The sequence below is a fragment of the Neolamprologus multifasciatus genome, chromosome 12, assembly GCF_963576455.1.
Source record: "Neolamprologus multifasciatus chromosome 12, fNeoMul1.2, whole genome shotgun sequence".
In the NCBI taxonomy this organism is placed as follows: Eukaryota; Metazoa; Chordata; class Actinopteri; order Cichliformes; family Cichlidae; genus Neolamprologus; species Neolamprologus multifasciatus.
The window spans coordinates 18,091,400-18,105,305 of NC_140450.1; the positions used below are offsets into that span (position 1 = coordinate 18,091,400).

Sequence of the window (13,906 nt, forward strand, 5' to 3'; positions counted from 1 at the left end):
TGGCTTTCTACTGCCCTGCACAGCTCTCCTTGAGTAACCGCCTATCTCCTGAGCAGGGAGACACAGCAGAACTTCTTGGGATGGCATGATGGGCTGCAGGTGCCATCAAGAACACTAGCAAAAGCGATACTAGAGAAAAATCAGTTAGTGATAAAGAGCAATATTCTAGTAACCATTTGCAAAACCATTCCCTTATGCAGGTGGTCTTGTTACCTCTGCAGTGCACCTGTTGTAGCTTTCATTTGCAACAAAGCACAAGAAGTAAATTCTCAGTGTTTGATGCTTCTATCTGGACAAACTGACATCCATTGAGTTTAACTGACTTAATTTTATAACGTTTTGACTGAACTATGGCTTTATGTGATTGAGTAGTGTATGATAGTATCCAGGCTATGAATATAAATGGGACTAAAGCTGGTACTTTGTTTGCGATCGCTACTAAATTGTAGACTTAAAATTCAAATAGTTTTAAAGATAGTAATCATTATTATTGTTATTTAATTTGAAACTATTATTTTTCTGTTTTTAAAAAAAGAAAACCGATTAACGACAATCATGTTTTGAAATGATAGGTTTAAATATCTAGCTAAATATACAATAAAATGTGCACTAAACCATTAAATGTGTAAGATTTCTGAGAAATAGGATAGAAAAAATAAAAATAAGTAGATTTACCCGAGACGTTTTCAGCCATTGCACGGTCCTCCTGTCAACCAATCAGAGATCAGTCTGGAGAGATAACTGGAGCTTTTGTGCCCTGAGTTAAGACTTACAGTTAACTTTGACCCTTAACTGCTTCAACGTAAGTGGGTCCAGACCCCAAAATATAGAGCCTGCCATTCCGTTTGGTAGGTGTATTCTGGTTGCAGTGTTATAAATTGTGACAAGACGCTTTGGTTTGGTTGAGTCGTAAACTGCCTGACGAACTCCGCGTTGGGTGTCAATCTAAACCAGCTCAAGAAGGAAATAGCGAACTGTTTTTCTGGCTAGTTGTCGTCAAGTAGTTATCTGTCGTCTGTGAGTTTGGGTGAATATCATTGACTGATAAGCGCTAGCGTTAAATCGGTTGATTTGGCTTTGCTTCTAACGGTCGGCAGAAACTATCTAAAAGGGGGGGAAACGATGTTACATTAGCTTCTTGGCTTAGTAGCCTCTTCGTATGCGCTTATAAAGTTAGTTAGCTAGCGTTAACTTTGCGGTGATACCTAGTCGTGTATTCAATACGGGGTTATATATCTAGCAAAATAATAAGGAGCTAGCACAGTAAAACGTTTCGAGGTAGTTCAAATATGCTTGTTAGTTATTACTGAGAAGGAATTTCCTTGCTAATTCAGGCCATCGTTGTCAGCTAACGTCAGCTACCTGCCTGAAACACTGGGTGAGCAAACCGAAAGTCCTCCTGCCAAGCAGTTTCAATGACTAACAACAGTGGCGGCCCATATAATGTCTGGGCCTATTTTAATATAGCTCGATAAAAAAATATTATTGTCGCCCGATGTTCAAATGCCACCTTTTTCACGAACCAGTCACACATATTCTTTAGCTTCAAACTGTAGCTCATATGAACGCCACACTCACCAGAGAGCTGATTTAAATGTATCTTCCTCCTAACAACTTGCTGATTTGTTACTAATGTATTACTTTTCCCCCCACAGTCTTTGGCAAAATCATGGCAGATGAAAACACACAGTTCTGTGGCAATTGGTAGGTGGAATATTTGCATCGCCCGATGAATATTTTATATAGATTGACGTTATAAAAGGTTTCTTAATTTTCTTTGTCCCTTTAAGCAAACATGACATCCCTGAGGCCAATTTTACAACCCACGAGATACACTGCAGAAGAAATATTTCTCTGTGTGATGTGTGCCAGGAGCCAGTACCCAGGTCAGACCTGCAGGATCACAAGCAGCAGGAACATACACAGGTAAGCCTGAAGAGGAGCAATGTAGACTTTAACATGATCTCTGCAATAGATAGATGTGTGCTCTCAGAGGTGGGGAATATCTCTCTCTCTCTCAGTATGTGTGTGTTGATGTGTGTGTGTGTAAAGAGAGAGAGAGAGATGTTATGAAGTTCAGTTTTATTTATTTACTGACAGTTCACAACAACTTTCCTCTCAAGGTGCTTTGTACTGTAACATAAAGACCCTACAATTTTAGAAAGAAACCGCTATAATCACACGTGGGCAAGGACTTGGCGACAGTGGGAAGGAAAAACTCCCTGGTTACAGGAAGAAACCATCACCCGATCCAGGCTCAAGGAGAGGCAGTCATAATCTGTAACCTGTAGGGGAAAGATGAGAGCGCAGAGAGAGCTAAGACAAAAGACACATTATGGATGTGAGACACAAACTTGATAACTGCTAAAGACAGTAGTATAAACACACAGGTGTGAGAAGACCTCATGCAGCCTAGGCTTATTGGTGCATAACAAAGGGAATGTTAGGCCTACCTGATTCATCCCTAACTATAAGGCGGATCAAAAAAGAAACTTTTAAGCCCAATATTAAAAATAGAGAGGGTCTGTCTCCTAAATCCGAACTCGGAGATGGTTCCATAGTTGCGGGGCCTGAAAGTTGAAGGTTTTGCCTCCCATTCTATGTTTGAAAACTCATGGAGACTGAAGTTAACTTGCAGTGCGAGATTAAAGTGCTCTGTTAGGATAATAATATATACGGGATATAATGGGGCCTAATTATTCAAGACTTTGTATGTTGAAAGAAGCTTTGTAAATTCAATTCTGAATTTATGAAAACATTTATTTGCTGTAAATTGATTCCACCACCCATTTGATTTCACTGGATTCTCTTACTTTATGACTCATTTGGTGTTACTTAACAAAAGGAAGGGGGTTAAGGAAATGAAAGTTGGCTAACTTGAAATGAAGAAATAGAAACTCAGGAGGAAGATGGCTGACAGAGATGTAATTGTGCGCAGGACATCTTGTCAGAATGGAATAATAATGATAAAACACACGGTGATACATAGTCACTGCTTTTTAAAATATTTTTATGTACATTTTGTGTTTCTCAGTTGCTGAAATATTGTGATACATCACAGATGATTATTTTTTTGTTGCAGTGGTTCTCAAACTTTTTCTGAACCTGGAAAAAAAGTTTCATCCTGCTCTCTACAGGTTTTATTAATGTGTAAAAAGTTAAAGTTAAAAAATGTAAAAGTTAAATTCTTCTCAAGTGCAAGCTCTGTTAGTGTATTTTTTTGGGGTGGTGGAGTTGTTGGTTTTTTTCTTTATTTAAACCTTATTGGATTCTAAAGTGTCACAACAGTGATAATGTAATAAATCCTGTGCTTTTCATTTTAGATTACCTGCAAGTGTGGTTTGAAGATTGAGAAGAATAATTTGGATGCCCACCAGGTATTATTGAAGAGCCTTTCCATTCCTTATTTTTATAACTCTCAGCTTTGTTAATCTTCATTAAATCCTGCGTCTTCATGATGATTGTCTGTTGCAGAGCTCTGAATGCTCTCAGCGGCTGGTTCCATGCCAGTACTGCGAACTGGAGCTTGTCTTCAGTCAGTCCAAAGACCACGAGGATTATTGTGGAACGCGCACTGAGCCTTGTCCCTACTGCAAGTGCAATGTAATGCTGCGAGAACAAGCTACACATCCGGCCTTATGTGGAAGCCTCACACCGCCCCAAGAAAGAAACAACAGTAGGATGGGTCAAAGTCCAGGGGACCCTCAGTCAGGGGCATGGCTGGAAGCTCACTCCATTAGAAACCCCCTGAGAAGCCAAGAGAGAGGCCCGAAAAATAATAACGTCAGTGCAGCAGAGCAGCATGTCTTTCCCCAACCTTCAGTTTATAATACTTCAAGGGGATTTCGGCCCTTAGGAGACTGGAGAAATATTTCACCACAGAATCCTTTTAGCAGCTGTGAGTGTTTTGATTGATACATTTTGAAACAGCAGCACACAAATGAATGCTCCAGAAATGTAACTAGCTGAAAAATTAAAATACTTTTATAAGGTGTTGTAGGTGCTTAAACTGAAAAATGTGTTATTTTACCCCATTGCTAGATAATTGCTAGGTATCATGATGGTATCATCATAACGTGTGTTTTAGATCAGAAGCTTCAGGGGGCTAAGATGTACCTGTGTGCAAAATTTGGTTCCTCAACTCCTGATTGCGCGGGAGGACACACATACACAGACAGAACATACACAGCACTGTGTGTTTGTCTATATCAGCATAACCTCAGTGTTATTGGCAGTTTTCTTCAAAAAAAATTGTGTTTTTACACTTGTGAAATATTGCTCAAACTTTAGGTCTCTTACTGTCATGTTTGTTTTAACTTTTACATTTTACCAAAAATAATTAAACAGACATTTATATTTTCTTTTTACTCTACATTTTGCATAGAGATTAGAATGAATCTGCCATGCTGTTGAGTTATTTTCCTGATATTTTTTTAAATATCTTGTACTTCCAGTGCTGGGGCAGAGTGATTTTCTGCACAGCAGAAGCGGCAGCACATGGGCACATACTGAGCACACTCTGGATGATGATTCATCTGGTCTGGACTACATGCTGGCTCTCAGCCTGCAGACTGAAGGAGACACAGGGGCCAGAGGTGTCGAGGGCAACGTGTGGAGTGGTATCTGGGATCACAAGATTGGAAAATCCAACACTTCTCTGTCCAACAACAACTATCCAGACTTCACTGTTGGATCAAGTACAAGTGCAGTGCAGGACCACGATCAAAAAGGTGAGTTAATGTTTGCTGGAAACATCAGGTTATTCGGATATCCATTTATTGATCATTTCAAATTGTTTTCCCAGATGCAATGCTGCCTTGTGAATTTTGCGAGGAGCTGTTTCCAGAAGACGACCTCATTTTACATCAGGTTTGAGATTGCCTTTGATTGGTGTTTCTTTGAGTCTCAGTGCTAACTCGATGTTACCACTCAGAGTTTTAGATGTCGGAAAGTTCCTTTAAATCGGCTGAGCTAAAACCTGAGTGGGGTCACAGAATACACGATGGACAAACGCACTTCAGTCACATGGTGCCTGAAAAGACTGCCGTGTGTCACAATTATACACTTAGACAATCGTTGCTTTGAATAATAATAAGGATCTTTTGCTGATTTTCTTCACGTCCAACATTTCTAAACATTGTTTTACTTCCGCCTGTAATAAGGCATAGTGTAAGTTTTAGAGGGGGCCAGTTTCAGCAAATGAAAATAAAAAGGAGCAGTTCATCCTCCCCAGACTTATCAAAGTAAAAGCTTATATTCATTTGCTTGCATTTTGGTGTTTATTGACTGTATAATCAGTGAAACAAAAAATATTTAAAGTTGGTTCTTTGAGAACAAAACATATCAGTATTCATAGCAAATCTATGTCAAGTTGTCTTTGGAAGGAAACGCAAAGCATAAATCATCAAAGAACTCCTAGGAACTGTATTTCCAAGTAACATTAAACTGCTTTTATTCTGGTGTGGATCAGAGTGGTGATGTTTAACCTAAAAAAAACTTGGTATAACTTTAAAATACTGCTTGCAACTAACTCCCCTGTAATTAAATGAAATTTCAATGCATTTTAATTTGAAATTACAATCTAATTATATTTGCCAACTAATACCATAAAGTAGGTACACTTGAATTAGGGGCTTACAAGTCAGGCTTTTACAGGAAACAAAGAAAAAATTATACTGTAATTAAATTAAAGTAGCATGTAAATAATTTTACATATTGCACGAGTAAAACAATTTCGTACTTTGTGGTACACGGGCCGTATTATGGAGTGGATTAATGTTGCCTTTTTACGTCTTTATTTTATTTTTATTTTATTGTTTTACATCTATACTTAATATTCATTATGTTGATGTGCATTATGGATGCACAGCCACCCTCCTGTTAAAAGCTGACTTGCTGCCCTGTTATTCTAATGTGCCCAACCTTTTAAGCGTATGTAGGTAAATATAATCACATATTTTATTTTTAAATAAAATACATTGAAATGCCATTTAACTTCTGGGGAATTATGCTCTAAGTCGTGGGCTATTATATAGTATTACCATTATAAACTATTACCAAAAACTCCATTGTATTTTAGTGCAGAAGTCTTCACGCAGAAGCCCAAAACACCATAAAAATAGGTGCACCTGGTTTTCAAGATTCCTCCTATTGGTGGAGCTTCACTGGTGGAAAATGCCACTTTCATCCTAGGTGGAAGTTTACCATTAGTGGAACGTCATTACAAACGATCATGTATTCCTTATAAAGTCCTGTTTTATTTTCTAATAATGGCTTGTGTGGTGAAATGCATTGGATTTCTTTTGTTTTGTATTTTAGTTTGAACAGTTAGTTAGAATACAGGCATTGTGAATTTTATTTAAAGAGACGGTGCCTTTGATGATTTTACCCTGTCAGGCAAGTTATTTTAAATAAGATATTGCCATTTTTGTTATAAATGTAAATTTTTTAATCACCAACTTGTTAATTTCTTTTTTCTTTCTTTCTGTTTTTTTGACTAATGAACTTAGATATTTCTGATGGCGTCCACCCAGAGGCTACACCTTGAAACTAACCTTTATGCATATCTGATAGTAAACCATGAGATATTTCCTCTTAGAGAAACATTCATTTACTCAGTCTAAAAGACCTGCTTCAGCCTGCCAAGTAACTTCAGCTGACATTTTCAGATATTTTCCCTCTTTTGGTCTGAGTCCAGCCTCAGCTTTAGTTCATAACCTCTGTGTATTTCTGGTTCTCTTTCTAAGCCTTCTGCACACACTGCTGCCCTCTCAGTTGGCACTCTGTATTGTTAATTGACAAGTAATTGTGTGTGCTGCTCAGTGTAAATTGCTTTGATCCAGACTGATATGACACAGCGTGCAAATATTTGCATACCTTTGGTTTATCTTCGATTGTTCATAGTCCACTTAAACTCTATGCATGTTGGAGCACATGCCTTATTTCCATCTAGACATAACATGACAACTTGACTTACGTAGGTTTCAACAGTGTGCACTTTTCTCTGTTTCAGACTGGATGCAGTCCTGCTTCAGCCTTTGCGTCTTTCAGCAAACAGCCCTCATCTCCACCTAAAGACGACAGGACCAGCACGAGTACTTCAGGGCTGATGCACAGCCTTCCTGACACACTCGCTTCTAATATCCCCACCTTCCCGCGGTCAGTCTCCCCAGCATCCTACAGTCCTCCAGCCAGTCCACTAGAGGGTGATGTGGTCATACCATGTGAATTTTGTGGGGTTGCTCTTGAAGAGGCTGTAGTCTTTCACCATCAGGTATTTCACTCGTCTAATTACCCAGCCAATACAAAACTCCCACTTCATGATGACTGTTAAGAACTCTGTGTTACCTTTTAAAATGTGTTCAACTACATGTGTATGTATTGGGTTTTTTTGTTGTTGTTTTTTTTTTTAAGTTTTATTTATTTTGTTTGTTTGTTTTGTTGTTCTTTAATACAGGACAAATGTGATATGCGCCCCCAGAGTGCTCACCCTCTGAATAACGTAACAAAAGCATCGGTCAAAAAGCCACTAAGCCCTGGTAGAGAAGCCTTTGGGCTGCCATCCCCAGAGTTTCAGAGGAGAATAAGGCACCAAGGTAAAATCTGACATTTATTCAGAAACCTGATTTATGGGAACAAATAACTGACTAATTCTGAGAAATCTAAATATGCCATTTGCAGTGATGTAGTAACATATGGAGACATTGTTTTGATATGAGCAGAAATAATTTTGTAAGTCTGTGTTTCAACAGTGATTAAGCGATTTGACGCACTTGTGTTTAAATGACATTTAAAATGTCTTTCTTCTGATGGTTTAGTCACGTTTTGGTATTTTAACCTTTAACAAAAGCAGGGGAAAGTGTGTGTAAGTGTGGGGGTGGGGGTGGGTGACAGACGGCAAGTGGCCTGGGTGGACATAAATCCAAGCCACTGCATTAGCCTTCAGTATTTGGGTCACGAGCTCAGCCAGGTGAGCTGTAACGGCACATAAATCTAAAACAGCTTTGTTCAGCAAACGAGCCTTCATCAGGGAGTTAAATGTGATAACAGCATGAGAATAAAGTTGATTTAGATATTTTATGTTTATGTGTGTTTAATTGAGTTTTCGTTTGTACTTGTGGTTAGATAAAATCAGAATTAAAGAAATGTTCAATTCAGTTTAAAGAAACTACATACATAAAGCTAGAATACCTTTCATGCAGTATCAGCAAACACGTTTGTATAACTTGTTAAAGGTTTGTGTTGTTTGCATTTTATTTGGGTTACTAGATACTGTATGTCCAGTTTTTCTTCTGTTGTATCTACATCTGCATTTGTTTTCATTTACACCTTTTCTTTTTTCTTTTTTTTTTAATTCTCTTGTATATAGCAGACTTCTTGGATGAGGACTTTGCATTTGACAGGGAAACACCATCAGGGCAAAACCAAAGGGGATGGCAGAAAAGCTGCATCGGCCAACCGAATCAGAGGAAGACGTCAAACTTTGATGTTTCGCTTAAGAACAGACCTCAGCAGGGCGGAGAAGCAGAAGGGACTCACTTTTCTTTCTGTGACACAGACAAGAATGCATCTCTAAAGGGGTAAAATAATTTTATGTGCAAATATTTTTTTAGCTTTACTTGACTGTTGTTAGTTTTTAAAAAATTATTAAATATATAGTTTTTGCTGCACTTTTAGTGATATTTTCCCTGTGACTCTTAATAAGTAGTGAAGAAAATAGATGAATGGACCTGATATGTTATTAATATTCTCATTTAAATGTATTTTTCCACCAGACTTCATTATCCAGAAAACAAAGAAGGAAGAGGTAACAGAAGGAATCAAGTATCAAAGGTGCACAACTTTTAAAATCCCATTCACCTACATTGATATTTGTTTGCATGTTTGTAGGATCAGAGCATGTACATGGTGAAAAAGCAAAAAGTTAAACCAGGCAACACCAGCTAATTTTCCTGCTTGTTTTTTTGTTTATTTGTTTGTTTGTTCCTCAATTGTTCTTGCCAAAACTTAAACTTTAAATTAATGACAGAGCAGTAGGATAAAGTTAACCTATTCAAAGTAACCTGTTAATAATAAAATAAAATGTAAAAAAAAACAAACAAAACTAAAGCCTAAACTTTTTGTTTTGCAGGTGGCATAAAAAAGTAAAAGTAGAAAAAATTGAAGTTAAACCAAATAAGATGTTTCTGCTAATAATTCTTATTTGATTAACAATTAAAACACAGCATATTTATGCATAACGAGTGATGTACCTTGACAGTGTCTTTACCTTCCAAACAGTGCATACACTGTGCACAATCTCTACTGACATACAGTCGGTGGTTTATAGTATAGCTCCTGCTCTTTGTGGATGCACACAACTGAATTCAACCTGATGTAAGCAGATGTTTCGTAAGTTGTCCTGGCTGATTTCCATCCTCTACACTGATAGCGCACAGTTTATGCTGTCTTTTGTCTAGATGGTATAAAGTTGGTATGAATTTAGCATCATCAGCCAAAATTCACATGAATCTCTGCTATACTTGATGTAACCTAACTCAGACCATAAAACCACAGCCTCTGTGCACCAGTCTGTGCACACTGTACTTTAAACCAATCACAGCACAGGAATCTAACCTGTTTATCCTGCACTAACCTGCAGAGGATTTTCATGCAGCCTTTAAATAGCAGTTAGTCTACCTCAGTTTGCTTTGCAGCAAGTTTGACAATATGAAAAAAACATAATGTCACATGTACAGACCCAATATCTGATTTAAAAACATGAGGACTTACATGTAAGCTTTAAATTTACAGTTTATCAAATCCCACTAAGCAATTCTTACCTTTAGATTAACCTCTCTTCTTTCTCTCCTGTCCCCTTTCTTATCTTTCTCCATCTGGGAGTGAAGTTAGCTCTCTTTTCTTTTCTCTCCCTGTGAAATACAGCAGCTGGACCTTTAGCTGATGTTTGTTGAGCTGATTTAAAAACGCTGCATTTGAAATGACCTCACATTCCCTTTATGCTTACTCGTCTTCAGTATGGCTAGCTAGATGCTGAAGTACCTCAACAGACAACTGTAGGAAGGAAAAGTAAAGAGTAGTGAGAAAACAAAAACTATTCAAGTACAGATACCTGAAAATTGTACTTAAGTACAGTATTTGTACTTTGTTACTTTCCACCTCTGCCAATTACCACAATGTTTATTTTACTAGTCTGTACACTAAATCACCAGATTATTTCATCTCTTATCTTATTTGTGACAGTGTTGCATTTTACTGCTATGGTTTTTAGGTTCTTTATAGATTTTTAATCACCATTTTATCAGCGCTATCTGATAGCATCTCTGATGACAGTAGAAGACACTCGTAGGGATTATTTTGGGCAGGAACAAAAGTCACACGAGGGGTGAAGCGCCCCTTTTTATGTGGGCACGCAGCTTAACAGAGAAAGTTGATAACCACTCGTGATACCTGTTATCTCTGACTGGGGTTTAGGTTTTGTTAAACCAGCTAGCACAAAGAAAGAACTTTGTTCAACGCCCCTCTGTGAAACTTTCACAAGGAAAACATTGAGGATAGAGCAGGTCCAAAACAGCAGGTCATGGGAGCTCTTGGTAACATTTACTGAGAGTGGTCCAAGTCATAGCAACCAGTGAACCCAGCAACGGGGTCATGGGTGACAAAAACCTATTTATATGTCTATGGTGCAGCTAGGCCATCACAAAAGAGCCATTACCGCACAAACTGCTCCAAATCATACTGCTAGCTTTGATAGATGGATCTCACGCTGCATCACAGCTGTTTGCAGTTCTGACCAATGTGCACAAAATAATAATAATAATAATAATAATGGAGTGGATTTATATAGCACTTTTCAAGGCACCCAAAGCGCTTTACAATTCCACTATTCATTCACTCTCGTGGAAGCAAGCTACGGTTGCACAAAATGTCGACCTTACCCAGTAAAGTAAGGCCAGCACTATGCTAAAAAGAAGGTTTGATAGAAATGTAACTGTACACTGATGCAGACCATGTACGCTCTTCATGGTGATCATAGGATGATGCAAATATAAATACAAGGATGTAATTGTTACTATGAAATAAGTGAGATCATTAATTCTCTGCACACAGAACAAGATAAGATTGCAGATATTTGATCGCAGAATAACTGTATAATTAACGTGAGGGCCACACAGCATGATTTTAAAAGCATTTTCACTTTTTTTTTTCCAACTGCAGTTACCCAAGAAGCAAAATGAAGAGCAGGACGAAGAGTGAGAGCTGAGACTGGTGCAGAAATGGAATAACCAAATCTTCTACTCTTCTGCTTTTCGTGTAACTTTTTGCACTTTTTGAAACTTAATGAAACATATAGCTATCTGCTAAGTGCCTGTGAGAGTGTTTGGATTTTAAAGTTTATATCTTGAGGAATTTTACTCTTAGTATAAAAAAATAGAGTGCCCCTATTATGCTTCTTTGTAGCTTTGTAATTTTTATTTTGGGAGACTGCTATAGTAAGCTTACATGCCTTAATGTTCAAAACTACAATTTTCTCAAACTGTATACTTGTGAAATCTTCAAAAGCTCCCATTTAAGCTCCTCTCATTTTAAGAACCCCCGTTGCACAAAACCCTGCTCTGATTGGTCAGCTGGCATGAAAGCAAGGACAGCTCTGATTATATACTTAAGATAGTCCAGAATAGAAAGAATTTTGATTACTTCTAACTTTCTGTGATTAATTTACATGTAAATATAAATGAAATCACAGCACAGCCATTATCTCTTACTTATCTGAACCATCATGATGTGGCTGTTCTAACATCAAGATTATAGGAGTGCCGAACTCTGCCTCCTCAGATATCAGGGGTGCATGAAGACTCCTGCATACCATCTTTCAGTCAGCAGAACATTTGGCATGCTTTGCTCTAAACTAAGATATTTTGGAATGAGCAGAAATGACTCTACTGTGAAAATCATGGCAGACTGTGAGGCAGCTGCTCGTTCTTTGTTTGAGGGAGTGCCAGTCTTGTGGCATTATAGGAGTGCGGTGCATAGCGGTCTAGAATGAGTTCAGGAGCAGTGTTTTCTGGGGGGTGTAACTCCTTATGGACTTTATAACTTTGCAAACCTGCACAGAAAAGCTAAATAGTGTAGTCAGCGTAGCGTCACCTGTTCATTAGAGAAGTCCTGTTAGGAAGCCTCGAGCTGATCTTTAAAACTGCACACTCACTAGTTATCAACTTCTGATTGACAAGATGCTGACAGATGACTCCGGCAAGGAGCATAAGTTATAAAATTAACTTCATGTTTTATCCAGTATGAGCTGAAGCTAGCTACTGAGCCCATAAATACTCCTCAGGGTAGGTATCCCGAGAGCCAAGGAGCCAAGGACCATCTTTCACATAGCCTACAACCAGAGGAGACTGACCGCTTAAAAGGATGCAGGCCTGAGGCATACCTGGAGGTTATGTCCATCATTCACATACAGATTATATGCATAACACACTAAAGGATAGGGAAAGCCTACAAAGTATAATAGGGGCACTTAAAAGTCTGTTTGGTTTATTCATACATATTCTACTTTATATCAGAAGTTTTATGGCTAACATGAAGCCTTCACTATAAATGCTAAGATGGACTTAATTTATACTGAATATAAGGTTGTTTTTTTTTTTTAAGACCTTAAAAATCACATCTTGGTTTATGAAGAAAACTGTGTGTGTGTCAAGGGCAGTCACCTGACCCCAACAGTGTGCATTTGTTAGACTTTATATTTTGTTTGTTACTCAAGCCTATTATTGTGACGTTTAATTTTTTTTTTTGTAACCACTATTTGCCGTTTCTTCGTCTTTCTATAACCTAAAGCACTTTGATAGATTTTACATTTAGTTTAAAGGGCTTGAGGAAGAATTTTAATTTCTACATCTTTGACCAAGAGAAGATTTTTCCGGTTCGATTGAACACTTGTCTTTTTATACTGTTAAACTTTTGTCTTTAATAATTTGTTTGTAACTACTCAGTAATGTTTTCATTTGTATTTAAATACCATCATATCTCGGATCATATAGAATTCATATAGAAAGCTTATAGAATTATATTTGTGGTGTTATAAGATGTTTTCTAATATTTTATGAAGTAGTGTTAAAAGTTTTGTATGTTTCTCCTCTAAGTAGTTCGGATAGATAGGATGTATTTTGTGTGTAACATAGGGCCTGCTCATATAATGAGATCTGCACATTTTGCCTTTGTGATCAAAATGCCCAAGTAGACAGCAGCTCATGAGCGATATCACCTTGTGTGTTGTTTTTGTTGGATTTTAGGCTGACGTGCTGTTTAAGAACAGCTGTCTTGATGCTCTTTGTCTTGTGTAGTTATTAAAAGTTTTAAGGCGCACTTTGATAGTTTTGTGACTGGTGTTTGTATTTTCTTTTCCATATACATCACATGAATAAACCTGGTTGTAACAAAGTGGCAGAAAGACTAAAATATCTGCTCATGTTCTTCACTTAATCCACTCCTCATTTCTTTTCTACCGCCAACAGCGTGGCTAGGGAAGTGAAATACTAGAGTGTCTCTAACAGTAAGAATACAGTATAAATGTTGTTATTTTAATAATATTTAAAATGTTACATTTTAATATATTATATATTCATTAAATGTAAAGTTAAATACCTGTATGTCAAGACTTATTTTGTTTTAATTTGGATGGTTTTTGGGTTAAAGTGCATGAAAATCAGAAATCTAGAATCTCTGATTATTTTAAGTTTGAGTAAATTGCTTTGCTTTCTGTGTTAAACTGAGTGTATTTAGGCATGTAGGCATGCTTGAGATGACCTGCTGAAATTCAAACTGAGCATCAGAATGAGGAAGAAAGGTAATCTATGTGACTGTGAACGTAGCTTGGTTGTTGGTGCCAGATGGGCTGCTC

The 13,906-nt window shown here is 37.6% G+C and overlaps 1 protein-coding gene across 6 annotated transcripts; it reads left to right on the plus strand.

The window, feature by feature from the left end:
* Nucleotides 1-712: 712 nt before the first annotated feature.
* On the plus strand, nt 713-13,377 carry trafd1 (TRAF-type zinc finger domain containing 1). Of its 6 annotated transcripts, none has more exons than XM_085181085.1 (12): nt 713-802; nt 1,656-1,704; nt 1,791-1,926; nt 3,324-3,377; nt 3,475-3,898; nt 4,455-4,730; nt 4,805-4,869; nt 7,013-7,273; nt 7,457-7,595; nt 8,369-8,579; nt 8,775-8,832; nt 11,218-13,377. In XM_085181085.1, the coding sequence occupies exons 2-12, from the start codon at nt 1,670-1,672 to the stop codon at nt 11,254-11,256; spliced, it is 1,698 nt and encodes a 565-aa protein (XP_085037211.1). In that variant the 5' UTR covers nt 713-802; nt 1,656-1,669; the 3' UTR covers nt 11,257-13,377. The 6 variants fall into 6 exon arrangements, with proteins under 6 accessions (XP_085037211.1, XP_085037208.1, XP_085037212.1 ...); XM_085181082.1 differs by having other exon boundaries at nt 729-848; XM_085181086.1 differs by lacking the exon at nt 713-802 and adding an exon at nt 861-1,378 and having other exon boundaries at nt 8,372-8,579.
* The last annotated feature ends 529 nt before the right edge of the window (nt 13,378-13,906 follow it).

What these genes read in the sequence shown, in the direction of transcription:
- trafd1 (XM_085181085.1), top strand. Translation starts at nt 1,670, where the DNA reads ATGGCAGATGAAAACACACAGTTCTGTGGCAATTG. An exon ending in ATAATTTGGATGCCCACCAG is followed by an intron (nt 3,378 to 3,474) that starts GTATTATTGAAG and finishes TGTCTGTTGCAG; the next exon opens with AGCTCTGAATGCTCTCAGCG. An exon ending in AAGAATGCATCTCTAAAGGG is followed by an intron (nt 8,580 to 8,774) that starts GTAAAATAATTT and finishes TTTTTCCACCAG; the next exon opens with ACTTCATTATCCAGAAAACA.